Consider the following 27,885-nt stretch of genomic DNA (forward strand, 5'->3'; position numbering starts at 1 on the left):
GTGGACGAATTTCTGGCCCTGCCTCATTCATTCTCTGACTGGGGATCATTCCACACCCCCAGTCCTCCCTTACTGGGGAGTCCATGAACTCTTAGAACCCCACAAGCAATGGAATTCGTCCTCATCATGGACAGTCTAGGGAGACAGATCCCTGCAGTCTGTCGTAGCTCCAGAGACACAGTCTTCCTGAGGCTGGTTCCCTCCTGCCTGGGGAGGGATAGGTGTGCTCTGCATGGTCCCTGAAGCTGAAGCCCCATTTGAAGCTAAAAACAATTTGCCCATTATTCTCTGCTTTCCCTCTTCCCTCTCCCAGCCCCAGACTTACTGAGGTTGATAAGGGCCCCAGGCTGGTGCAGAAGCCGCATGTTAGGGCAGATAAGCCAAGGATGTGCCTGGGAGGTGGAAGAGGCTCAGCTTCCAATTAGTAACTTATGTTTTAAGGGGTTCATGCCACCCAGGACTGACCTCTGCCTTTGGATGGGGTCTCTGAGAGAGCAGGGTTGGGTGGGGGGGGGGAGCAGAGAGGAGGGGAGGGGAGCGGGGGAGGAAGAAAGAGCTCTGGAGAGGTGGCGGTAGGAAAGGGCAGAATGGGAAAAGACCCTGTGATCCAAAGAACCAGGAGGAAAGCCAACCTGAGGATGAGGAGCTGGAGAGAAGGAGATGAAGAGCTGAGGATCAAAGTGGGGGCAGGGGGGCAGGCTGAGGGACTTGGCGGGGGATGGAAGCAGCCCTTTGGAGAGGCAGGGACTGGGAGCACACGCCGAGGTTCCAGGAGCTCCTCCCAGTGAGGTTCTTCTCACCTCCAGGAGTGTGCCGGGGAGCCTCTCTTCTCCCTCTTCTGTGCCATCAAGCAGCAGATGGAGAAGGGCCCCATCGATGCCATCACGGGAGAGGCCCGCTACTCCTTGAGTGAGGACAAGCTCATCCGCCAGCAGATTGACTACAAAACCCTGGTGAGTCCACCCATCTGTTTCCCCTGGGGCTTTGACAAGCGGGCTTTGGTCCTGGGTAGAACTTCTCAGCAGAGGCGGAAAGGCTAAACAGCTGTCTCTCCAGGTGTGTCTGCTGTGCGGGCCCAGCCAGGTGCTACCTCTGTGTCCATCACCCCAGACTTCCTCTGTTCTGTTTCACCAGGGCATTTGGCTTTGGGGACCAGTAGCTCAGACACATTTGAGTGATACTTCAGCCAATGAAATGGGGGTTTCAGACCACACCAGTCACAGGGACATAGCCCTTGACCCAGGTGAACTCCTCTTCTGTCCTCCCAGCTTAGAGTCAGTGCTTTACAGAAGAGGTCCCTGTAGGCAGAGAGTGGGGGACAGAGAGGAAAGGAGGCTACAGAGTTCCTCATAGTTCTGAAGCCCACATTTGCCTTCTGCTCTAAGTTCAAATACAACTGTGGCCCCAGCTGTAAAATGCAAGGCCAAGATGGCCTAGTGGTGTACGGTATTTGCTGAAGGAACACGGGGATCCCCTCCAGCAAGGTCAGACACCCTCACCTGACAAAAACAGCTCTCCTAGGAGGCAGCAAAGCTTAGCATTCAAGAGCATGGCCTTTGGAATCAGATAGACCTGGATTTGAGCCCTGACTCTGCCTTTGACCAACAGGGTGAGTGGGGGCAGATCCCTAACCTCTCTGAGTTTGGGTGTCTTTATCAGAAATATTGGGAACATCAACAGAACTGCCTGCAGTAGGGATGACCATAGTTGTTCACAGTGAAGTTGTGCAGAGGATCAAATGGGACAAGATGAGCAGGTGATGAAGTCCGAGTCACACCCACACACTAGCACTTGGTCACACAGGCCCTGCCTACCTCTCCCCACTGTGACCATGCATCCACTCGCTGCTCACTCTTTTCAAACCCAACCCAGGGAGCTCACTCTCAGATTTTTTGGAGATCACTGTTATCTCCAGCCAGCTCTTTTTCTCTGAGGAAGGGGAGGGGATGGGCAAAGAGGAAGTATGAAAAGATAAAAGCTGAGTGTTGGGGGTGATAGGCAAGTGGCACCCAAGAATGGAGGCAAGAGAGACAGAAGGGAATGAGGAGTACAGGGAACAGACGGAAGTTCAAATGCAACTGTCGGGAGAGGGAGGAGCCACAGCGGCCTGGGGCATGGTAGGGCTGGAAAGGAGTGTGATTCTCAGACAACCCCTCCACTGCTCTGAGCTGTAGGGGGCTGAGGGGGTATGTCGAATTCCAGTCCCGGTGGCTGGAGAGACAGTTCCCACCTCTAAACGAGGTGGGAGGGCTGGGAAGGCTGTGGCAGTGATCCACCCATCTCTCATTTTCCAAAAGCCCCGGGAATCCCAGTAGATTTCTGAGCAGATCTGTGGGGATTGGCTCTGTGATGAAGATTCAAAGGAGCAGCCTGTGAATGAGGCCTCTGCTTCCTGGCGGTTACTGTCTGCTTGGAAGGAGAGAAAGGCTCCGATTCAAATGGAAAAGGGGGGAAAACCCTTCCAAAAATAGAGACCTGCATGGATTTCTTAATGAGACAGAACTACTGCTTAAAGGGCTTCCACCCCGTCTTCCCCGCTCCACTCCCTTTCTTTCCTGTCTCCTCAGCACCTTCCCAATATTGAATCCAACACAATGAGTTGTGATAATGTTCTGTCCCAAAATTGCAGCATCCTTTGTTCCAGAGGCCATGGTACCGCTAGCACACTGAGCTGGTTTTAGGTGATACAACCTAAAGAGAATGTGAGGAAATTGGAGTGGGTCAGGGACCAGCACCCATTAAGGTTGGAAACCTTGGGGACAGGAGCAGTGAGGAGAGAGGAAAAAAACTGCAGTTGTTTTGCCTGGAAAAAGAACGGCCCCAAGGGGCTTTAATAGCCTTCAGGCCTGGGGAAAGTATTTGCACATGTGCAGGGGAGTGGCCCCCTCAGGGTGTGGACGGAAGGCAAGAAATCATGCAGGACAGCCACATGAAGGGCAGGCAGACTCTCAAGAGCCAGCCAAATACAAAGATGGAGTGTCCTGGGACTGCGTGGTGGCTGAAGGAGCCCAGAGTGCTACAGGCCTGCTAAGAGTAGCCTTGTCTTGGGCAGGAGTGAGAACCACAGAGAGGCTCTAAGAGGCTTGCGGGGAAAGCGAGTGCACCACTCTGCAGTCAGGTGTGCCTCCTGGGTGTTTAGTGATTTCTTAGATTGATGCTGGAGCTTGGATTGGTATGGCCAAGGTCCCTGCTTCTGGCAGTGCCTCAGTACCACCATCAGCAATATCTGGGTGCTAGAGTGCAAGAAGCCTTCCTGGGAGCCCACTAGAGCATGAGGTGCCCATGTGAGAGCCTCGAGCCAGGCAATGTTAGATGCCCACCCGGGAGCCTGCTAGACCACGAGGTGCCCCCCTGGGAGCCTGTTAGAGTGCTAGATGCCCACCCGGGAGCCTGCCAGAGTGCGAGGTGCCCACCTGGGAGCCTGCCAGAGTGAGAGGTGCCCACCTGGGAGCCTGCCAGAGTGCAAGGTGCCCACCTGGAAGCCTGCTAGAGCACTAGTTGCCCACCAGGGAACCTAAGAGCACTAGCTAGTTGCCTGGGAATCTGAAAAATGCAGAGTCTCAGGTCCCATCCCAGATCTCCTAGATCAGACTCTATCTCAACAAAGCCCCCAACTGCTTGTATTCATATTAGCATTTGAGAGCCACTTCCCTAGCAGAGAAGTCGCCAGGCAGATTGTTAATAAACTAGCCAAGAAGCACTGGGGAAGGGAACCTATGAGTGGAGCTCTGGCTTGGCCAGCAGCCAGGGGCTCTGTCCTTCTGTGGGGCCACTGTTCCCACTTTAGACGCCAACCCCTACCCTGAAGTGAGCCACAGAGTTGCTCTCATGAGGCCATGCTGAGTTCCTGTGGAAGTAGAAATGCCAGATCACATTTACGTGGCAGCCTCTGCCTCACAGTTCCCTCAGAGGAGGAAGCCCAGAGCAAGTCTTGCTGTCTTGGGAAGTCTGAGCTGCCCCACCAGGGCCCAGAGGACAGGACAGCAGGGGCTGCCAGAACAGCCCAAGGGTCAAGCTTTGCTTGGCTGCTGAGCAGAGAGAAGGGGCCAGAAGGCCCTTAGAAGGAGGGGAGCACAGCGGGCAGAGGTCTCTGCACCATGTTTTCAGGTGAGGGCATTTTCAGGGTGAGAGTTTGGTTTTATAGATTTCAGGATTTTTTTTCTTTCCCTTCTTAATGGAATAAGCATGTTCATATTTGAGCTTGTAGCAGTCAGGCTGCTAATGAAAGGCAGGTGCCCAGAACCCGGGCTTCTGATTACCACTACATGGAACAAGAAGCGGGTGGAGTGGGGGAGACTTGGTGTCTGGCTCTGCAAACCAGATGGGACAACTGGGAAATGCTTATGGGGGTATGGAGGGAGTGAAAGTTCCGAGGAGAGAGGCACAGGGGGGGCTTGCTGGCAGCAAGACCTGAGGGAGAGTTTGGGCTCCCAGAAGGGAAGGGGGCACTTGGCATCACTACCCCTAGGATGCCCAGTCTCTCTGCCTTGGATCTTGTGCGCTCACTTATCCCAGTACCCACAGCACCCACCCTGTTCCCCTGCAGTCCACTCATGAGCCCACACGGTGCTGTCGATGTAGAAAGAACCCACCGTGAGAACAGCAAGAGAAGAAAAGCCTTGATCTTTTTAAAGGAAAAGCCCAGAACTTTTTAAAGAAAAAAAAGTTAAAATTGTCTTTTAATTTTAATTTAAACAGTTAATGGAAAGTTAAAACTCTTTAACTTTTCCTACTAGCTCCAAAAAGAGAAACGGAGGCCCTGAGCCATATGGTCACCTATTCCCCTGACACAGAGGTTTAAGTTCAGGGCCAGGACTGAACCTGCAATTTTTAAAGAGCATCTTTTTATTTTTAAAGAATACATTAAGGGTCTTGTAGATTTGCCAACCTCTAATCAGGTGAATGAGACCTTCCCAAAAATCAAAGCTTGTGAAATCTTTGGAGAAAGAATCCAGATTCCTATTAGTTCTGTGTGTGTGTGTGTCCGAGAAGGAGTGACAAGAAGGAGACAGCCACACATGGATGGGCAGGGAGGGGGCTTCAGAGGTGGGTGAGGGTTTGGGTGTGCCGCTGCAGCGGACTCCTGCATGCATGTGAGAGAGAGAGCACCTGTGCATGCATGCATTGGCGTCCGTTCTGTTGCAAATTTCCCCTCTCTGCTACCACATGCTTGGGCATTGTTCTCTTTGAGAAATCAGGACTTTAATGAAGTTTGTTCTGATATGGAGTGAGGTGTGCAGCTTGTACTCCCTCAAGGATGTTGAAGCCAAGGCATTGTCCTGCTGGCCTGGACAGGAAAGGGCAGTGGGCTTGGTGGGAGCACAGATGGCCTGGAGCGACCCTACTCCTCCCCAGCCCATCCTGGAGAGGAGGAGCCATTCAGGGTGGTATCCCATGGTGCTGTAGTGCTGTAGGGAATCTAGGAGCTTTTCCTGCTGCCCCATTTCATATGCCTCCTCTCCCCACCTTTCCCTCAGGTCCTGAGCTGTGTCAGCCCAGACAATGCCAACAGCCCCGAGGTCCCAGTAAAGATCCTCAACTGTGACACCATTACTCAGGTCAAGGAGAAGATTCTAGATGCCATCTTCAAGAATGTGCCTTGCTCCCACCGGCCCAAAGCTGCAGATATGGACCTGGGTGAGTAGGCTGTCCACCCAGGGGCTGTCATTGTGGCTGGCCCTGAACTCGCCTCACCTTATTCTGTCAGCAGAGGCAGGGCTGAGGTAGAGATCAGAGGGGGAAAATCACTGGCTGGAGGGACTCAGACATGCCTGGGCCCCCCAGGAGCTCATGGGGTTGCCTTCCTGGACCACTTGGAATTGACCAGAGCTGGTCAGTGAGCAGTATGCAGAGAAGGGACAGGGTCACCTGGCAGTCTGTTGGTGATCTGCCTGGCAGGATATGCCTCTGGGGTCCTTTGAGTAGTAGAGGGGTGGGAAATGAAGGAGTCATAGCTGGAAAGAAGGGGATTTAAAGGCACAGTCTACCAGCTGGAGCTCCTGTGCCCCAAGGTCCAGCCACTGCCTCTGTTCTCACCCCAGGCTCTTCCCTTCCTCTCAGCTCCATGCCTATAATTTTTTCCAAATGCCTACATCTTGAGGGATCTGGGTCAGTGATAGAGAATGGAGAGAAAGTATAGGGAAAAATGAGATATGACAGCCTGCTGGGGAGCAGGATGACATTTTAACTGAATGTTCCATGAATAGATCTTCTCTATAAACAAGGGCATGCTGGTTAGGGCCACCTGTACTTAGAGCCACTTACGGTTTGCATGAGCAGTTCATAGGCTACCATCCTGGGGAAATCCTCCTGGGGAGCTCCAGGATCTGAAGAGGCCAGGGGGAAGAAAGGCAGTTCTAGCATTGGGGGCCAGCATCACACACACCTAGATTTGAGTCCTGGTGCTGCCAAATCCTAGCTGTATGACCCTGGTCAAGTAATCTGTGTATGCCTTAGTCTCCAGCTATAAATAGAGATAATCATAGTGTCTGCCTTGCAGTAAGAATTTGGTGAGATCATGCATGTAAAAGCCTCTTTAATGCAGCATGTGGTCCATCATACACACTAAGTATTAGCTGGTGTCACTGGTTGTGAGGATAATATAAGGAGACTGGTGTGTGTGTTTGTTGATGCTGGGCATGGAGGGAGAAGCGTTGTGTGTGTGTGCTCGTATCTGGAGATTTCTGGCAACATAGTGGTGGGAGGACCCCTCAGATGCCTCTAATCCATCCATCTGGCCTCTAAGCTGGCTTCGGCTAAGCCATCCAAGACAGACGGGCGTCTATGCTATTTTCTAAAATCCAGAGGGAATTTTCGTTGCCTCCCACTGCCTCACCCCACTCCCTCTGAATTCTGATGCCTAAAGATTCTTAGGATCAGGAAGTTGTAGTAACTCCTCTAAATTCTCACTTCTTCATTTAACCCCATCTCTTCTTGCTTGGCTCTTGACTGAAGGTACTTGGCCCTGTGCTCTGAGTTTGGATGCTGAGGGAGGGAGATTGGGTGAGCATGTCTCCCTCTACCGTGGAGGTGTCTCTGAGTATGCTGTTTCTGGGACACAGATGAAGCCAATATGTGACGGTGGTGGGAGGGGTGTGGGTGTGTGCTCATGTGTGTGCCCTTAGAGCCAGAGTGGATCTGTGTGTCTGCTTGCATTTGATTTGCTTTTGCTGCCATGAAGATCCCACAGACTCATGGGGTGAAGGAACCTGCTATGGCCCAGTGGGAGAGAGAACAGTTCCTGGAAGGAGGACTATTGTGTTTCCCATGTCCAAACAATTCAGTGGGATACTCCTTAATGGATTTTTCCAGAGAGAGTTGAGTTTGGTAGTGGGATCAGCTAGCACCCACTGTTCCTTTGTTTTATCTGTGGGCCGTACAGCAGGGGCCTCCTTCAGCTTTGCAGGGTCCTTAATGCAACTCAGGTGGGAGGAGAGTCTGGACAGAGTGGGGCCAAGAGGAAGAGCTGTGATCAGAGCAGGCTTCTTCATGCTGGAAGGTCAGAATGCAAAGGTGTGCCAGAACACAGAAGGAGCACCTGCATGTGGCTACATGAAGAGGTGTGTGTTTCTGTGCTTAAGAATGGGTGATTACTAACAGGGGGCTCACAGAAGGCAGCCCTGTGAGCCTCATCCTGAGGGTCCCTTAAATCATTCCCTTCAAAAGCTTGGGGGTGCAAGCCCAGCAAAGCAAGTCTTTTATGAGATGCAAAGCCTCCTGCAGCCAGCGTTATAGACTATCTGGAGCAGAAACAGCAGCAGACAAAGCAGGTGCAGTTGCTCTTGCCATCCACCATGATGAAAGGAAGCCCAAGGGCAGCTCTGCAACCAGGACCTGCCCAAGGGTGGCTAGTCTCCCCAGCTAGAGGCTGCTCGAGCCAGGGAAAGGCTACCCACTTCCAAGGGGAAATAGGTCTCCAGTGCTCACCATAACTGTTCAAGCTCTAGGTGCCCCAACAAACAGAGGGGCTCCCTCTGCCATCACACATGCTGCTGGGCCACATCTGGAGGACTAAGATCCCCACAGCAGGGACAGATAACAGGGAGGAGCAAGAGGGGCCTGGGGCATTCTGATCCTCAGGGCCCCATCTTGCTGGGGGAGGAGCATTACACTGAGCTGCTCAGCAGCATCTCCCTGCTCAGCCACGATGGGTGCTCTTCTGAGAAGTTCCCTTTTTCCTTTTGAATCCAGAGTTTAGAGCTGCCCGCAAAGCTCTAGGCTGCTTCTTACCAAAGCTAAATTGCATAGCAAGGAAAATGGAGCCTCCTCAGAGACCCAAATGCTTTTTCCACACTATTCAATCACAGCCCCCAAGGGGGGAGAGAGGCAAGGCAAGCTGTTCCCATCATGTATGTGAAAGTGCTTTGAAAGCCTAAGAGCAATTTACAAATGTAAGGTGTGATTATTTATGCCAAAGGGATGCATAGCACATTGGCGCTCACTCAGCCACATGTGCTGGACAGAGCCAAGACAGCACAGCATGACCCCGGACTTTCTCCCACCACCTCCATGCCGCCTCCTCCCACAGCTGAGGGCATCCAGCAAAGGCTGCCTTCCCTCTGCTGAAGCCTAGCCCTTGGCAAGTCAGGAGCACCCATCCCAGGCCACATCAGCAGGAAGCAAAGACATCTGTCACTACCCTGTCACTGTCCCGAGTAAATCCAGCCCAACCCTGTACACTCTTGCTTGGCTTTTGCCTCCTGCCTGTTATCGTCACCGTGGGCCCTGGCTTTGCCTACCTGCTCACTCCTGACATGTCTATTCATTGCTTTTCCCAGCTCCTCAGAGCTCTCCCACTCCTCTCTCTCCACTCCCTCACCAGACCTGTCCAAGCGTTAAGGAGCCAAGATGGGAAACCAAGGGTTTTCCAAGGAAATAGAACCAACAAAGTTGTGTGTGTGTGTGTGTGTGTGTGTGTGTGTGTGTGTATGTGTGTGTGTGTGTGTAAATAGAGACACAGATATTTATTTTAAAGAAGGGACCACACTCTTATGGAGGCTGGCAAGTCCAAAATCTGCAGGGTTGGCTGGCAGGCCGGAGGCCCAGGGAGGAGGTAACACTGCAGTTCAACCCGAGGGCCGTCTGCTGGCAGAATTCCCACTTTCTCAAGGAAGGTCAGGCTTTTGTTCTAGTCAGGACGTCAGCTGGTTGGATGGGTCCCATCCACATTATGGAGAGAAATCTGCTTTATTCAAAATCCACCCTGCTATAAATGTTAATCTTCTAGAACGACACCCTCATGGAAACATCTCGAATAATGTGTAACCAAATATCTGGGCACTATGGCCCAGCCAAGTTGACACGTGGTATTCACTATCCCAGAAACCGCAGGGCGCACCTTCACTGCAGTCTGTTGGAAGCTGGGGAAGGAAAGCAACCACAGGAGGGTTTGGGACTGAGCCGGAGCTCTACAGTACAGTGCCCAGGTACCACTCCCTCAGTGACAAGTGAGGCTGTCCCCACATCCAGGTTCACGTCCCTTTTTACCCACAGGTACCTGGGCAGGGGAGATACCTGTTTCCATCACTAAACTGTTCAACAAATGCTAGAAGATCCTACCCTGTGGCCAGCTCTGCGCCAGGCATGGGGGTGCCAAAGTGCTTGGAAGTTCCCCACTTCTTAGCAGACTGGCAGAGGCAGGACATTTTTCTGTCTGAATGAAGTCTTTTTCCTCCTCCACTCTTTTCCCCCTGCAGAGATGGAAAATCTGTGGCTCAGAGAAACAGTGCCTGGGCCCAGGTCACACAGCAGGGAGGTGGGGGGAACTCAGTTCCCTTCACAAGCAGTCTCCTCTGCGGCCCATTTCCTCTCCCCTCTACAACTGCCTGGTGACCTCCGGAGATCCCTGTAGTTTAATGCAAATGCTCTATCAATAGCCCCCAGAACTCCACCACCTTCTCTCTGTCTTGCGGCTCAAGTGAGCGAGCTGAAAGGATATATTTTTTCAAATAAGTAATTCCTGGAGGCAATAAAAAGATACACTATCTTCTGAGTGAAATATAAAGAGTTCACAGCAGCTGTCTCCCCAGTTTGCATTTTCCTCTGCACCTGATGGGAAGGACAGATAAAGATAATGGGATTTTTCTTTCTTTTTTATTTCACCTCCCTCTCTCCCTGGAAGGTGGAAATGTAACAAATTGGATTGTGAGTGTGCCTGTCCTTTGTGCTTGGTGCCTGGAGCAGGGCATCCGGCTGCCGGGCAGAGCTGCTGAGAGAGAGGTCAGAGCTAGCAATTTTCTCTTGGTGCCATGCATATGAATGCCAGGGTCACCTTTCCTCCTTCCCACTGACACCACCTGCCTTCTAAACTCTTCCTTGACCCACCACACCACCTGGAGCGATGCCAGAGCCCTGTGTTCCATATTCAAGAATATCTACTGAGTCCTAGCTTGTCTCCCTTAAATCGGGAAGCAGGACACAGACTTCCTGTGCCTTTCGCTCTCCAGGCATCCCCAAATAGCAACAACTAACCAGTGCGCAGCACTTCACAGTTTACAAAGACCTAGTACCTTCAGTTCAAAGCACACACTTATATTCAGGAATTTTTTCTTTTAATCACCAGGTGTCATAGGTCAATCATGTTATATTTGGGAACGTGCTGTTAAAATACATTTTTTTTAAAACACAGAACATTTTTAGAGGGTCACCTCTCCTGCTCCCAGGTCAACCTTCTGACCTCTGTAGCAGTCACACTCTGGTCTTCTCTTGGCTCTCCCAGCTCTTCTCTGGGGCCTGTTCCCAGCACTTCAGCGTGGCGGATGCTGAAGGTCTCAGGACTCCCCACCAGGTGTTTCCTTGGGACTCGTCTGCTGATAGGCGTGCAGAGCCTCCTGCATCCTCCTCCTCAGCCCGGGGTTTGGAGGGTGGAGTGGGCCCTGTATAGGGTTGGTGTCTGCTCCTAGTGAGAACCTGTTCACAGTGCCCTCAAGGAAAGGTACAGGGGTGGACGTCCAGGCATGTGTCCATGAAGGTGGTCCTGCATGACTGTGCAGGTCGATTTTGCTGGCTCGGCCAGGCCTGGTTGGTGTTTCCTTCCACCCTTGCCTTTCTCCAACAGCCCTTCATGAAGTTTCCTGGGATGGGTCTAAGGAGAGATGATGATAAGAAGACTGGAAGTGGGGTTACTGCAAAGCCTGAAGGGTGCCCAGCCTGGGTAAAAGGAGGTGCATGTGCACGTGTGTGTGAATGTGTGGGTGCCCTTGCAACTATCTGCATGTCTACACTGTGAGAGCCAGAACTACAAGGTGCTGTGCACCCTGGGGAGTTTGCCTCTCAGCAGAGCACCTATGGGTGGATAGGGGACTCTTTTCAAGAGCCAGGCTAGTGGGGCCTTCCCTGCCAGCGTCCCCTTCCAGGTTGGCCTGCAGAGGATCTCTTTCCTCTCTATGCCTCAGCTTCCCACTGCCAATCATGTGGATCTCCACACACTTGGAGGCAAGCCAGTGTGTTACTTCCCTTCCTAGAGACTCTGCAAGCACAACCTGGCCATCTTCTGAGTGTCCCTGAAACCCACACCCCCACCCCACTGCCTTAGCTTAGGTCCTCGCTGCCACTTCTGCTTTGGACAAAGGCGGCCATCCCGGCAGGGCTCATGCCTCTTTGTCCCTCTAGTAATGCTCTCCTCTCCTTATCCCCTCCCCACTCTGTCTCCATGACCTCAGCTCAGCCCCAGACACCTTGGCATGGCATGCTGGATCTTTCTTACTTCAGCTCCTTACCTTCCCATGCCTCTCCAACCTCCCCTTTCGACTTTCTCCTGCTCAGACTCATCCATCCCTAGATTTGCAACATGAGTGCCACCTTTAGACCAGAACAGCTGTCCCCCTGGCCAGCCAGCAAATACCCACTCATCCTTCACAATTTAAACTGGTCAGCCCTTTCCCACCAGCTCCCTGCATCTCCTCCTCCCTGTCTCACCCTGGCCCTGACCACAGGCTCTTGCACAGCCTCTCTACACAAGGAGTCATCAAAAACAAGGGCTTATGTTTTAGTCCATTTCCCTATTTAACTACCTCTCCTGCCCAGCTAGCCATGCCCAGTACACTGGGGGCACAGGGCAAGTGTTGTGTGATGAATGAGTGTGGAACCACAACACCTCCTAGACCTCGGTTCTCACCATGGTGACTGCAGGAAACGTATCTTGAGAGATGGGACTGTAGGTGTCCTCTTTTGTAGGAGAAGATGTTTGTGAGGAGGCACTCTGCACCAGGATTTGCTTCAGCAGTCTCTGGGCTCAGTGTCTCATTGCATTTAGTGCCTGGGAGGTGTTTTCCAACTTCTCGCTATGCCCCATGGGCAGGCAAAAAATGCCCAAGAGTCTCAGCCTTCAAGGGAGGATGCTGGCCATTGGCTGAGCTGTGACATTGCCTCTTGGCTGTCCTAATGTGGTCACCTCCTACTGACCAAGGTAGAAACTCAAAAGAGAAAAATTTTTATAGGCAAGACAGAAGGAGCCCAGCTGGTGAAGAGTGCTGGATCAAGCACTGGGAGACCTGGGTTCTATTTATTTTCATTACTGTTATTGAAACTAACCACACATTCCATATGTGGCAAAGCACAAAATTAGATACTACCCTCACAGAGGGCCTCCTGAGGCTGATTCAGCCAGCTGGGCACACCATGGGGGGATCAGGGAGCTGGCCTTCATATCCAAGGTGGCAGGGCTGTCTCTTCCTCAGCTGACCCAACCTGACCTTGGGATCTTTACTCCTTGGGATGGGGATGAGATTTTATGAGCCCAGCCATGCAGTTCGGGAGAGGGCACTGCTCCTGGGCTAGAAAGAAGCCACTTCCATTGGCCTTTGACCTTGGCTTTTCCTGGTCCCAGCTTTACTCAGTAAAGCTCTATGGCTCAGACTTCCGTTGAGAGAAGGATAGGAAGTTGTACAAGAGCACTCTAGAAAGCTGAGCCCATGCCCACTATCTGTTCTTGACACATTCCATAACGAGCTTAGGGAAAATAGAGGCCATAACTGGCCTGAATAAGGGGTTTCAGGAAAGGAAGGAGGGTAGGTAAATATGGAAGTGAACAGTGTAAAAGTAAGGAATTTGGGTGAAGAGTGACATTAAGGAGTGGCTTTCCTTGTTGGCCTACTTGAAGTAATTCTGTGCCAGGGAAATGTGGGGCTGCCCTCCCGGTATACTCCACCCTCTCTCCTCCATTCCTGGTTCAGCCAGTTGGGCTACTTGTGATCCTTGCTTTTTTCCTGAAAGCCTCATGGATGGAGCTGGCCACACCAGCCGCCCATCCCTCTGGGTTCTGTCATTATGACTAGGTTGCAGATGCTATAAAACAACTTTTACTTCTCCTCCTCCTCCTCCTTCATCTTCATCTTCTTTCTTCTTCCTCCTTCATCTTCATCTTTTTTCCTCTTCCTCCTCTTCCTCCTCCCCCTCCTCCTCCTCCTCCCTTCTTTCTTCTCTTCTCCTTTGACCTTTCTAATATTTCAGAAAAAAAGCACATAGCAATTTTTTCTGTCTAGGAGATAACAAAATAGCCTTGAGAGATCTAAAAGCAAGCTAAGTGTTCTTGATTCCAGCCCCCGTCTCCTCATATTGGCTTTTGGGGGAACATTCCTGACTTTTTGAGATAGTTGTCAATGAGACATGACCATCCTCTACCCAGTCTTTTTGGATAGGGTCATGGAGGTAGAGGTAGGCGCACTCTCATTCTCATAATTGCCGGCATGACTCAGCCAGGGTTGTTGAGTATGGTCACCCAGACTGTGCACTGCACAGCTCTAAGGGGAATTGTGCATCATGGAAGAAGACCTGCCTTGGGGCCCAGAATTAGTCATCATCTGTCATTGCTTAGTCTGCCAGGCCATGCGCTTTATTCAGATGCCCCTGAGATGTGCTACAATTCTTTATCATCAAGGAGTGCCAGTGCAGCTGCTCAGCTAAAGGGCTGTCTCTCAGCACCTTCTCCTTCTAGTCCTAGGAAGCCCCATGGTCACTTGGGTGGAGACTCCCTTGGGGCCCAGCCAGAGAACTTAGGACTTAGTGTCCAGAGCTGAGTTCATTGTATCTCTCCCTGCCCTGAATATGACGAAAGCAGAATGCTGACTCCCTTTTGTGTTGTGACCCAAAGCTATTCCTGTGCTGCTGTTCTTCCACCCCTGGCAGCTTCCGACTTAACCAGGTGCTGCTCACCATGCAAGTGAGGGAGGCTCAGTGCCGTATACCCCCCAACCTGGGCTTGTCTCCATCAGCATCCAACTGCACAGCACATCAGCTGTCTGGCCAGCTTGGAGAGATTCGTCTTCCTTTGCTCCAACCACTCAAAAATGCATGCATGCATACATTCATAGAATAAAAAACAAAAATCAAGAAACAATACAACAATAAGCAAAAACACTAGTGATCAGACACCTTAGTGAGCCATTTTCCCCTTTGACCATCAGCCTAACTGCCCCAGACCATAATCACCATGAGCAATCCTAGCTGTGACATCCAAGGGACTAAGGGATGGATGGTCCCCGGAGACTTCTCGCTCCAGCGAGCAAGCATGTAGTCCCTATGCTTTCACTCCTTTGACCACTGCACTAAGCTCTAAATCAGGCAGCAGGGAAGCCCCAGGGACTGGAGGCAGGGGCTTAGATTTTAGGAGGATCTCTGCTACTCCAAATGGCATGCCATCTGTGAAATGGGGATGGCAGCACAGACCAAAATAAATGCACAATGCAGGGAGGAATTGGTGCTCTCTGTGCCACACATGTGGCTTGGCAGGAGGGAAATGAGGAAGAGAATCTGAACATGTGAGACACAGGAAGAAATCTGTAGTGAATCAAGCAGTGATTGCCAGGCATTTAATCCAGCAACTAACCACACTCTGAACAAGCCTAGTGTTCTTTGTACATTTCAGAAGTATCAGCATCTGAGAAACATTGAGCAGGATCTGGACTGTCTGGAAACCAAACGTCTGGCTTCTTGGCTGGAACACATGTTGCATTTGAATTTAAGAGGCTGTTTTTCCTTTCTGGTGTGTGTCCATGAGAATGGTATGTGTGAGTGTGTGAGCTCATACATGTGTGCTGCATGAGAGTTTGTGTGTCTGACATGCACATGGATTTTCATGTGTGTACATTTCAAGATAGGAATGTGCACTTCTTCACCTACACGTGATTTGTACCAAGTATGGTGATGGGGATTTGATTGATGAGAAACAGCCTCCCCTTTCCCCATGTGTGATCCATCAGTAAGCCCATGTGTTGTAGGTGTTTAGGCCCTGAGAATAAAATGGTGACGTAAGCATATCCTTGCAACATCAGATAATTAGGTGTTGATGGATTACAACGTTGATATCATTTACATCAACTGTGGGGAAGGGGATGTTCATGGGCATGAGAATCAGTTTTGCTGATTTTTTCCACACTCTTTGACCCAATCTCCCTGACAAGGGTGACATACCTGCCATCTTCACCCTGTAGGATACACCCCTGGAACAGGTCTGGGGCTGCACAGTGACTGAGCCCACAGGCTTGATTTGATCAGCTCTAAGAGCTTCCAATCAAGCAAAGAAGCCATGCTACCACAACTATCCCACTTTGCATTTGCCTCATGCTTTATCAAGTGCTTAGTGTTTTATTATGTGCCTCATTCATTTGGCCAATGCTTTTTGAGCATCTACTTTTTACAGATGTGGCCATTCATAGCAAGCAGATGGGCAGGAATGGATAAGTGATGTCAGCCCCATTTTGGTCACATAGTTTGCTGGGATTAGAACCAGAACTGGAACTCAGGGCCTTTTGGCATTGAGAGCTTCAGCACTCCATTTTCGCAGGAGCATGTGCTAGCACTGGCAACAGATACATCCTTGAGATGGCACTGTGTGGGTACCTACACAGGGGTCCTCAGCTTCCCTTCAGGAAGGGTCAGAGGGCCTCTCTGAGATGCCACCTCTCTCTCGGCAGAGTGGCGACAAGGAAGTGGGGTGAGGATGATCTTGCAGGATGAAGACATCACCACCAAGATTGAGAATGATTGGAAGCGACTGAACACGCTGGCCCACTACCAGGTGAGGGGAATGTGGAAAGGGGAGGAGCTAGTCAATTACATGTCCATTGCCCTAGAAGTCATTGCCCTGGAATAACAGAGCTAGACACTAAGCTCCTCACCAACACTCCATGTTCTCTTAGTGATCCAGAGGAAATTGATGTCTCCCAACCAAGAAACCAGGGAACCCTGGCTTCTTTGGCAATAAAATGCTGACATGCACATTTTCTGCAGGGCATGGGCAGAGTCCCCTCCTGAGAAGTTCCTCTGGACATTTAAGGCTGGGTCATCTCCCAGGGAAGCACTGGGATAGAGAATGCTGGGGATGAGCTCTTCAGAAGTTACTCCAAGAGAAGCCACAAAACAAAACACTAGTCAGTATCTAGATCGATGTCTTGTTTTGCTCCAAGGAAAGCTGACAGCCTCCAAAGTCCCCTAGTTCTCCAGCAAGGCACCAATTGCCCCTTAGTGCCAAATTCATCCTGATTTCTCCTTATTTCCTGGAGTGGCAGAGCTGCTGCGCCCAGGCCCTGAGAAGCTTTTTCCCTGTAGGTCCCAGATGGTTCCGTGGTAGCATTAGTATCCAAGCAGGTGACAGCATATAATGCAGTGAACAACTCCACCGTCTCCAGGACCTCAGCGAGTAAATATGGTAAGATCCCACTAGCATCCTGGGGAGTCCTGGGTGTCCTGAGCAGTTGCTGTCATGACAGCAGCATAGCCAGAAGGCAGGAGACTCCTGGAGAGGGGTGGTGGGGCATCAGGCAGGCTGATCATTGGGGAAGAGAGCCCTGGTTTCAGGCTTCTGATGCATAAGCAAGACCTTCATCCAGGTGCAAAAGAAATAAAGCCAACCTTCATAAATGTCTTCCAGGCTGTAAGATGCTTTTCCTTGTGTGCTAGCTATTATCTCACATCATGTTCATAACACTCCAATGAATTAAATAATTATTATTTCCCCCTATTATGCATATTAGCACATTATAACTCAGATGCACAGAGGCTAAATGATTTGTAAGAGCCACTGTTATTTTGCAGTGGAGTGCAGGTACAGACCAGGTGTGAGGCTCTGCAGTGGTGGGGAGAGGGTGCTGGAGGTGGGGTAGAAGCCAGAAGGAGCCCTGTTCTGCCCTATCTGTGTGCTTTGGCATTGGTCCTATGACCATATAAGCCTTGGTTTACTTTTACCAGAAGAAGAGACTGAAAAATCTACCAACTGAACAAGGTCATTCTAGATAATAAATAGATGAATACAGAGAATAGTGCCTGCACACAGTAGGACCGCCATTTCTTTTTCCTGCTCAGTACTCATTTCATGACACTTCACAAACAATGGTAGGAGCTTCAGCAAATAAATAGGAATGATTGGCACAGGCAGAGGGGAGGACAGACTAAGGTGAGCAGGTTACCAGGCCATTACTTATCCGATCAGCAGTTATTAAGGGAGACAGGCTACCTGCTCTTAAGTATGTACTTAATTGGCTACACAGAACACATCTTGAGACATGACTTGAGAACTCTTACAAGGAAAAGCATTAAAAAAGTACAGGCTTATATTTTTACAAATTTAATAATTAAGGGTTGACACGATGCAGGGTACAGAAAGAAGGGGGAGATGTGAGTAGGTGGAATTAGCCACAGAGAGTTTCCCTGAGGTGGTGAGAAAGACATCCTAGTTTCAGGGAAGGCACCAAACCAAGGTAAGGTGACAGCACCAACCAATGGCAGGAAGGATCAGGCAGACGTTGGCTTCTGCCGGAGAGAGGATGCACGGTAAGGTGATGAAGGCCATGTGGCCTCACATGCATTGGGGGGTGATCCTTGCCTCGGCAGAAAACATGATCAGGTACACGGGCAGCCCCGACAGCCTCCGCTCACGGACACCTATGATCACTCCTGACCTGGAGAGCGGAGTCAAGATGTGGCACCTGGTGAAGAACCACGAGCATGGAGATCAGAAGGAGGGGGACCGGGGGAGCAAGATGGTGTCTGAAATCTACCTGACCCGACTCCTGGCCACTAAGGTATTGGACTTGAGAACTGGGTGCAGGGAGCCCAGTGGCTATGGAGAGGGGCTTCATTAGCCCTCAGAAATGGCAGAGTGGCCAGTACCCATCATTCATGCTGGTGCCCTCTCTATTACCCACCCCAGGAGGCACTGCTGACCAGCCCCCATACCAAATCTTCGAATCCTTTTCAACCCAGCGCTCCAGGCTAACCCCATCAATACATCAGTGTTGGCATGCAATCTGAAGATTTGTTTCTCTTCTCCATGCCTGTCTGAAATATTGAGATACTAACTGCCTTTTTTCACATTCTTCCCCCATGCCTTATGAAAGAATGATTTCTTCTCTGGGGTATATCATCTATGATTTCAAGTGGGAAGTCACAGCTCTATCAGCGACTTCCCAGGCACCCACCCACCTACCCTCCCTCCCTCTTTTTTTTTTTTTTTTTTAAACAGAGTCTTGCTCTGTTGCCCAGGCTGGAGTGCAGTAGTGCAATCTCTGCTCACTGCAACCTCCTCCTCCTAGGTTCAAGCAATTCTCCTGCCTCAGCCTCCCAAGTAGCTGAAAAGTACAGGTGTGCACCACCACACCTGGCTTTTTCTTTTTTGTATTTTTAGTAGAGATGGGGTTTCACCATGTTGGCCAGGCTGGTGTTAAACTCCTGGCCTCAAGTGATTCTCTTAAAACTCTGGGATTGCAGGCATCAGCCACCACGCCTGACCCCAGGCACCATTTCTAATCCTGGTTCTGGGGACATTGCTTGCCTGCAGTGCTAGTGTCTTTCACTCCTGAGACTGGGCTCAGCTCTGCTCTCTGCAGAGCCGAGTGAGTCACTGTTCATTAGCCAGTGTGAGTCATGCCCAAACAAAACCAGCAGATTGTGTTTGTCTGCTCTGACCAAGTGAGTGTTCATTAGCATTTGTGAAAAGTGCTAAAATAACACCACCAGAGGGTGTTCAACCAAACCGTGTTGTTGGCAGCGGAAGCCTTACATAGGTCCAGTCATCAGTGTTCCATCTCTTTTCCATGTGCAGAGGGAATTTTAAAGCTGTTAGAGACAGATGAAATGGAAAAAAAAATGATTTAATGCATGGGCTTACCCAATTTCACCCGAGCAAGGATGGGTTGTATACCATCCTCCCCTGCCTAGGTCTGTGAGGCAGGTTTTAAAGCCATCTTCAGAACTACAGGACTTGAGCTGTGTCTGGACGTGTCCTGCCTCCCCAGGGCACACTGCAGAAGTTTGTGGATGACCTCTTTGAGACCATCTTCAGCACGGCACACCGTGGTTCTGCCCTGCCCCTGGCCATCAAGTACATGTTTGACTTCCTAGATGAGCAGGCTGACAAGCATGGCATTCATGACCCGCACGTCCGCCATACCTGGAAGAGCAACTGGTGAGCGAAGGGAGGGCAGGGGATGCATCGGGAGCCCCAAGCCCACCTAGCCTCGAGTCAGTGGTGGTGGGACTCTGGGCCTTCAGGAGAAGGGCTGGCCGGAGTCTGCTTTCATCAGCAGGGACTCTGAGCAGGCTCATTCTCTGGTCCTCCCTATGTACTCTTTTTAGATTTTTGTGCTCACTCCCTCTTTCACTTCCCTCTAGTCAAATCTGTCTGTGCATCTTTCTTTCCTATCATTCAGTCAGTTAACAAACGTTTGTTAAACCAGCTGAGGAAGCAAGAAATAATATGCCAAATGTCACAGCCAGGACACCCTTCCATCCAAGTACCTCCTGGGTGCCTGTGATTATGGTAGACACTTGAGGGTCATGGGCTAATCAGACATGGCCCCAGCTCTCAATGAGCTGACAGATGAGGGTGAGAGGCAAGGAAGTCTGCTGGTGTGGCAGAGAGACAAATGCCATGGAAGATGGAGGATCGGTCATGTGCAATTGGATCTTAGAAGGGCAACGTCTAACAGTGACTTGCAAGCAGTTTTGAAACATACCTAGGAACCAGCCAGGTGAACAAAGGGCATCCCTGTTCTCTTCAAGCAGTTTCTCTCTTTTCTTCCCATAAACTCCTTTTCCAAGCTCTGTGTGGTGAAGAGACCTGCCCTTAACCACTGTGTCTTCCTTTGAGGCAACAAGATTCTCCAAGTACTAATTAACATTCTAGGTGTTCTCCCCTATGATCCCCTCTCTCCTTTTAACATGGATCATCCTTCCCTTCACTTATGCGTAATTTGTATTTCAGGTTGAAATTGCAAGATCACACATCAGTATTCAGCACTTAGTATGGAACCTTGCATAAAGCTGGGACTCAGTAAATATTGATGAGATGCAGAGCCAAGGTGGTCTCTGGTTGAGAGCTCTACATGAGGCAAAGCTGGCTTATCCTTTGTCCCATCGGTTCCAGAACTGCCTCCCTGTAGCTTTTCCATGGTGTCTGTCCCAGGCTGTTCTTCCCCAGATCATTCTTCTGAGACAGTGTGGGCCTGTTGCCCAGCACTGACAACTGCTAGGATGGGCAAGGCATTAGGGCTCAGCCAAGCACCCTGGCACCCAGCCCCAGGCCCCAAAGCAATGCACAGATGAAGGCAGAAGTCAGGCTGTGATACCAAAACTTTATTCAATATAGTATGCTCTGGCTCCTCATCTTGTTCACTGGAAGAAGAGACTATCCCTGCTGAATATGGAAAACCAGGCAGGAAGCGAGTCTGGGACCACAAAACCAAAGTGTGGGGTTTGCCAGGTGAGAGAGGACTTCAGTGCTGAGGTTCTTCCAACCTTTCTGAAATAAGACTCAAAAATCTAGATGGCTCACTCAATGTAGCAAAACTAGGTGAAGTGATTTCCTCCACTGAAAGCTGTGTTGGGTCTCATACCTCCCAGCACCTGCCTCTATGTAACTTGGCTACTGGGAGCTGTTTGGAGGAGCACATCCCCAGCCTACCAAGATGCTTCTGTCAGGAATCTTCCTACTTACTGTCTCTGTTGAATGTTAGCAGCCTTCAGGAGATGTTAAAAAATGCTCTGCCCAGACCTTCTCTTGGTCCTTGCTGGGGAAAGTTGGGTCTTTCTAGACATTTCTACCTGTCCTTAGTAGCACATTGCAGGAATATCACCTACAATCGTATCCAAACCATTTGTTTGGATACCCATTCCCTCCTGCTGGGGTAAGGCCACCTCCAGGAGTGCTATCATGTCCTTAGAGTGGAGCCACATCCTTCTTGGATGGCAGCTCTTACAAGTACTCAGGTCTGAGCAAAGGAAATCCCAGAAAGTAGACAGACCTGCTAGGCTCACACCCTCCCAAAAGGACACTTCCCTCAACCCCGACTTGATCTGTTGCTACCCTGAGCAAGACACAGTTAGTCTGGGAATTTTAAGAGCTGCATATTGACTTGGAGTTGTTTCTGATTGAAAAGTGATTTTTTTTTTTTTTTTATTCCTGGCCCAAGGTGTAACCCACCATTTCCCCGCCTGCTTCTTCCACAGATCCCTACCTCTTCTCTTTTAAATAAACCTGCTCATTTAGGCTGAGTGGCTGCAATCAACCAGAGATTAGTGCCACCACCAATGTTAATAATATGCTAATATTTCATTAGGCGGGAGCCTCCAGTGGGTGCTGCGGCTTTCCTGTTTGCTGTGCCTGTCCGCAAAACTGGCTTGAGGACCGGGGAGCATAAGGGAGAAACAACCAGCAGAGCAAAGGTGGACTCCCAGAGTCCCTGTCCTGGGTAGAACTTCTGGAACCGGAAGATTGGACAGAGACTTCATTAGCTGGGAAGTCACAAGTCCTCCCTTCAGGGCTTGAGTCCAGCTGTTAGAAAGGCTGGGCAGTTGCAGTGACCCCTGCTTTCACCTGGGTGTCATGGCTCTCTCTCTAAGCTTTCCTGGGTACCATCCAATTGTTTCCTATTCTGGATTTCCAGGGATGAAGCAAACATCATCAAACATTGTCAGACCTGAGTGCCGCCTGCCTGAGTCCCGCCCTGCACGCTTTGTAGGAACTTAATCGATCTTTGTTGACTGACTGATTGGCAGTCTTGAACATTAGGTCTTCTGTATTTATAGCATTTGTTATTTGTACATACTGACTCATGGGAGACAGTCAAGTATAGAACTATATTGTACTGGTTCTATTGAAATAATGTAATTCAAAGAGTTTTAGTTCTAAGAAGCAAGCCAAACACATGAACATTCTATTACCAACAGGGAGAACAACCACCAAAACAACAATAAAACATCAGGGGAAATGGCAGGAGGCAGAGGGAAGGAAATAAGCGAGTCCTTGCATGGCGCCTAGCCCTTTTTCCCACCTGCGTCCCAGCAGGCTGCTTGGAAGCTGCAGAATCAGAGCCAGCAAGGATGGCTACAGCCAAAAGGGGCGGGAGGCAGTTTCTCCCAGTGCCTCAGGATTGGGACATTATAAGCAACAGGCTTACAATAGCAGACTGCAGGGCGCACTTTTCCCTCTGTGTCTTTGTTTATGCAGATTTCCTGTCTGCAGCCCATCCCCCACCTCCTTCCTCCAGGCCTCACCCTGCTAAGAAACACACGGGCCAGGTGAGGTGGCTCTCCGCTGTAATCCCAGCACTTTGGGATGCCGAAGTGGGCAGATCACCTGAGATCAGGAGTTCAAGACCAGCCTGGCCAACGTGGTGAAACCCCATCTCTACTAAAAATATAAAAATTAGCCAGGCATGGTGATGGGTGTCTATAGTCCCAGCTACTCAGGAGTTTGAGGCAGGAAAATCACTTGAACCCAGGAGGCAAAGGTTTCAGTGAGCCAAGATGACACCACTGCATTCCAGCCTGGGTGACAGAATAAGACTTAAAGAAAGAAAGGCTTGCACAAGTTTTCAAACTCCCACCATCAAGTGTCCCCTTTATGAGGGCATTCCGGACACTGCCTTCTGGGTAGACTTGAGGCTTCCCTTGGTTCACGTTGGACCCTACACATCTCTGGTCCTAGAACCGACAGTCCTCCCAGCATGCACTTGGCTTCATGTCTGCCTTCTCCACGAACCCACCAGAACACAGATTTCTTGGGGGAAGAGAATGTGTCTCATTCATCACTATATCCTGAGTTGCAAGCACAGTTCCTGGTGGGCAAGAGGGGCTAACCGGAAGAAGCAGGGAGGGGAAGGAGGGAACACGGTGGGTCCCATGAGGTGGGTGAATGTGGGTTTTTGAGCGTACCAACTTAGAGATGAAAAATCAGTCAGCTACACTGTACTTCTCAGCCCTAGTAGGAATAGGCTGAGAGGCCCAGGCAGGGAGAAGGGTGTGACTTCTGCCAAGTCATACAGTAGATGGCAGAGAGTCAGATACGAAGCCTAGATTCCAAGCAGTTCCCCAAAGGTTGCCAACTGGATGCTCTTCTGTCAGGCTTAGGAGCAGAAAGATAGTTAGAAATTCCACCTTATAGCACACATCATGGCTACCTTTTATGCCAACCGGAAGATGATGAGCCCTGCCATCAAGGCTGGGTAGCAAGTCCTCTCGAGTACTTACCAACATTGTATCTCTGGATGACTTATTCAGCATTGCTGGTCCTCAGTTTCCTGAAGGTAAATTGGAGCTCTGCAGACCCGCCTCACATTCCTTCCCTGGCACATCCCATCTCTAGAATAGAGAAGGTTTTTTTTTTTTTTGAGATGGAGTTTCCCTCTTGTTACCCAGGCTGGAGTACAATGGCGCGATCTCGGCTCCCTGCAACCTCCGCCTCCTGGGTTCAGGCAATTCTCCTGCCTCAGCCTCCCGAGTAGCTGGGATTACAGGCGTGCGCCACCATGCCCAGCTAATTTTTTGTATTTTTAGTAGAGACGGGGTTTCACCATGTTGACCAGGATGGTCTCGATCTCTTGACCTTGTGATCCACCCACCTCGGCCTCCCAAAGTGCTGGGATTACAGGCTTGAGCCACCACGCCTGGCTCTTAAGTTCTGTTAGTTTCCCAGGCTTCTCTTCCTCCAGAGACCCCTGCCTCCCACGCCGCAGCCCCACTGGCCCGTCTCCCCTGACCGTCTGCCTCTTCCCTCCACGCAGCCTGCCCCTGCGGTTTTGGGTCAACATGATCAAGAACCCGCAGTTTGTGTTTGACATCCATAAGAACAGCATCACAGACGCCTGCCTCTCTGTGGTGGCTCAGACCTTCATGGACTCCTGCTCCACGTCGGAGCACCGGCTGGGCAAGGACTCGCCCTCCAACAAGCTGCTGTATGCCAAGGACATCCCCAGCTACAAGAACTGGGTGGAGAGGTGAGTGCAGGGCCACGGAGCCAAGCCAGGGCGCCTTGCTGGAGCCATCAGCTTCCCCCACAAAAGGTCCCCTCCCTGTCAGAAATCGGCTGCTCTTCCAGAGGCATCATTCACAAAGCCTGATCCTACCACTTCTTCACCCACACCCCCACGACCCAGGGCTGCTGTCCCCCGAAAACAGGATAGGGAAACTTGACCAGAGGTTGCCACAGTAGCTCTGCTTCCCTTTATGACAGGCCCTGGATCCTAATGGCTGAAATGCCTTCTAGGCCCAGAAAGGAGAGGTGGCTCCCAGCTCTAATCTTCACCTCCCACCTCCCTGTCCCAAAAAGAAATAAAAATGGTCATCATAAGACTTCAAGGGGCCAGACTACATCACTGCTGCGGAGAAGGCTGGAGGCCTCTACCCATCTGCTCCTGTCTGGCTGGCAGGTCCCAGCACTCAGTGGGGATGTCTTTGTCACTGTCCCAGCCCCTTGACTCTCACATGAGCTCTTGACGCCCTGGGTCTTGCTGTGTTGTGATCAAATCCCAGTGTCCTGCGGTGCTCTCGTGACTGAAGGTCCCTCCGCGAGCTGCAGGGCTGGGCTCTTCCTAGTGCAGCGCTGACTCATGGTGAAGGTTAATGGCTGGTCTGAGCCGCATCAGCTCCAAATGCCAAGCACCTGAACTAAGCAACCAGCTGAAGCTTTATGTATTCCCCACAGTAGCCCTGTACTAGGGAGAGGACAGGAGTTATAAGCTCCTTTTTGCCATGAAGGTGAAGAAATATACATTCAGAATGGCTCAGTAATGTATCCTGTGAGCTTGTCTGGCTCCCTGGAGGGGAAAGTGAAGTCTGGCAGGGCAGCTCTCACCTGGGACCACAGCAAACCTGATCTCTCGCCTCCCCATTCCAGGGGCCTTGGTAGCCTCCAGGGGAGAATGTGGCAGAGTGACCTGGCCACAGTTGTTCACTTCTGGTTGCATGGAGACAGTCCTCCCAGGACTCAACTTAGAGGCTCACTGCTCAAGGTGATTTAAGGGACCAAGATGAAACCAGATCCCAAGCCTCTTAGCCGACTCCCAAATAACCTTTCTACATATTTGTGTTACTTTCAGACAGGGCCTCTGCCAACCCGTGTGGTGCCTCTGCATGGTTTAAGAAAGATGCCCCTTCCTACAGAATGATGTAGCCCCATACCAAGTGCATGGTTTGCTGAATGATGGGCTTTGTCAGCCCCAGCTCATCCTCTTGTCCAAGTACCTTTGTGCAGTGAACAACCCGCACAACTCTCCATGGCAATCCTGCATTTAGACTTTCTCTTTTTTTCCAAGTAGTTTAAATATAAGTCACCTAGATGGAAGCTCAGATTTGGTCCCTTTTTGAAGAGTAAAAGAGTGCAGAAATTCTTGACTTGGTGACAAAATGAACTGTATCATTGTGCCCATGGCAGAGACAGCCTCTGTCTTTCTTGACAATTACCTTCCCTTATAAAAAGGAAATAATCAAGAGGGAGTAGAGTCCTGGCCACCTCAGTGCATTAGTGTCACTAAGAGGGTTGGATTTTGTTTTCTGTCTCCCCTCTGCTCTTTGATAACCTCTCCTCCCTTCCTACTGATGCAGGTGGTGAACATGCCACCTTGGCTGTCTGGAAGGAAACTGACTCTTTTGTCCTAGTGTCTGATTATGTCTGAATCACCTAGACAGGCTCTCACCTCGTAGACAGTGGCTCAACTCTTCCAACAATAGGGCTGTCAGGAGCAGGCCCTCCAAACCCTCCCGTGTAGACAGCCAATTCTTCAGCAGCGAGAAGGGGAAGAGGCAGCAGCAGGGCTGTGGGTCATCCCTGTGACACAGTGTCACTGTGATAGTGCCCCAGGCGGGGAGGGAAAAGCAGGGCTGTGAAGGACTGGGAACATTTGTGAAGTATCTGCATAGAGAACGCTTCCCAGGAACAGGCTGCATAGTCAGAGCTGAGGCTCATGCATGCGCTGAGCCAGTGGTCTCCTTTCTGCTTGGTGCTCAGTGAGATCTGTGCCATGCAGCTGCTGCAGGTCGCAAGTAAACTCAGTCCATTGGGTTATTTTTAGGAGTGATTTGATCCCACTTGTTTCTTAGCAACCACTGACACTCTTGAGAAAGTCATCTTTCACTTACTGGAGGCCCCAAATCTTTTCTCCTCTCCGGGGCCGGGGTACAAAGACAGGCAGATCGAGAAAACAGCACAGACAGGGCTGAGGTCAAGCCCAGAGTGCTTCTTCACTTGGTGATGGAGGGACAGGTCCCCTCCCAGTCACAGAGGAGGTATCCCCGGAGCTCGTCTGGCTCCCTGGAGGGGAGAGGTAAGTCCGGTAGGGCACTCCTCACCTGGGACCACAGCACACCTGACTTCTCGCTTCCCCATTCAAGGGCCCTGCTGGCCTCCAGTTGAGGATGATGGCAGAGTGATCTCCTCGGTGGCTGCAGCTTGTTCACTTCTGAATTTGCTGTACTGCCGTTGGAAGCAGTCCTCCCAGGACGCAGCTTAGAGGCTCACTGCTGTGGAGTGTGTCCTGCATACCTGTGGGGAAGGCTTTCTGCACCAACACAGCTAAGAAATAAGGCTTACCCTTGCTGGTCTTTTCTTTGGAGCAGGTGAAAATGGGAAGCATACGAATTCAGGAAGCCTCACTAACTCTTGGTTGAACAGCATAGATGATTCTGCCAGTATGTTGAGTCTTCTGGAAATTCTTTATCTACCCACACTCCTACTCATCTTTTCATCTGTCCTCCCACCCAACCCCCACTCATCCTTCCATCTAGTCTCCCACAGTCTTCCCACGTGTCCTGTCACCTGACTTCGCACCCATCTTCATACCATCCTCTCATCCTTTCTCCCAGCTGCCCTCTCACCCACTCTCTTATCCATCGTCTGATCTGTCTTCCCATCCATCCCCCCACCTGCCCTCGCTCCTGTCCTGCCATCTGTCTTCCCACTCGTCCTCCCACATGCCCTCCCTCCCACCATCTTCCCGCCCATCCTCCCCTCCCATTCCTGCCTCCAACTACCTTGTAATAATGGTGGTTTGTGGCCCCACTCTGGATTCCTAGTCTTCACTCCGCTCATCCAAGAATTCGAGCTTTTGCTTGTCACCAAATCTGGAAAAAGGCAGAAGAGTCTCTTGGTCTTCAATGAGCAGTTAACTGCTACCCTCATCTTACAGACAGAACCCAACAGTGTCATCACCATGAAGTGGTGTGTCGTGACCAGCTGTATTTTTTATGTCATTGCCAGTAGTAATACATTTGCACACTTCAGTCGTGATTTCCTGATTTTAACTTGGCAGAGTTGCAAGGTCATTCCTGCAGCAACAGTGGCTTCACTCACTTGCCATCAGTCGGCTCTCAGGAAGTAGAATGGAGTCACGGCAGGCCACTGGGGTTTGGATTAGGGTGTGCCATGCATTTGAATGTCGTCTATCATGTGTGTCACATCATGAAAAAGGTTGAGAATTTTAAATATTTAAATATGCCTCCTATGGAAAGTATTCAGTCAAATACATAAAGTGGTGACAGCTCACCCTGGGAGCAATACTAGAGGTGAGATATAGACATTTCATTAACATATTCATTAATCCATGGGTCAAACATTAATGGTCTCCGTCATGGGTGAGTTGGGTACTTGAAATGCATTGGACTTGCCCCTTTCTCTGC

The 27,885-nt window shown here is 50.6% G+C and overlaps 1 protein-coding gene and 1 long non-coding RNA gene across 9 annotated transcripts in view; one reads left to right on the forward strand and one right to left on the reverse strand.

The window, feature by feature from the left end:
• Positions 1–27,885, forward strand: part of PLXNA4 (plexin A4) — a 458,580-nt gene that overhangs the window by 417,498 nt on the left and 13,197 nt on the right. For all 8 annotated transcript variants that reach the window (XM_078343727.1, XM_078343726.1, XM_078343725.1 and 5 more), the window contains 7 exons: positions 807–953; positions 5,478–5,637; positions 15,912–16,015; positions 16,546–16,645; positions 17,827–18,017; positions 19,230–19,399; positions 23,997–24,209. In XM_078343727.1, the coding sequence (XP_078199853.1) occupies positions 807–953; positions 5,478–5,637; positions 15,912–16,015; positions 16,546–16,645; positions 17,827–18,017; positions 19,230–19,399; positions 23,997–24,209 (1,085 nt within the window). The remainder of the gene's footprint in view (positions 1–806; positions 954–5,477; positions 5,638–15,911; positions 16,016–16,545; positions 16,646–17,826; positions 18,018–19,229; positions 19,400–23,996; positions 24,210–27,885) is intronic.
• On the reverse strand, positions 18,017–27,656 carry LOC118143782 (uncharacterized). The gene is made up of 4 exons (XR_004728206.3): positions 27,241–27,656; positions 23,464–23,574; positions 19,950–20,036; positions 18,017–19,050 (listed from the first exon to the last, which is right to left on the reverse strand). It is a non-coding gene; the product is annotated as an uncharacterized LOC118143782 (long non-coding RNA).

Source organism: Callithrix jacchus, chromosome 11, assembly GCF_049354715.1.
Source record: "Callithrix jacchus isolate 240 chromosome 11, calJac240_pri, whole genome shotgun sequence".
Lineage (NCBI taxonomy): Eukaryota > Metazoa > Chordata > Mammalia > Primates > Cebidae > Callithrix > Callithrix jacchus.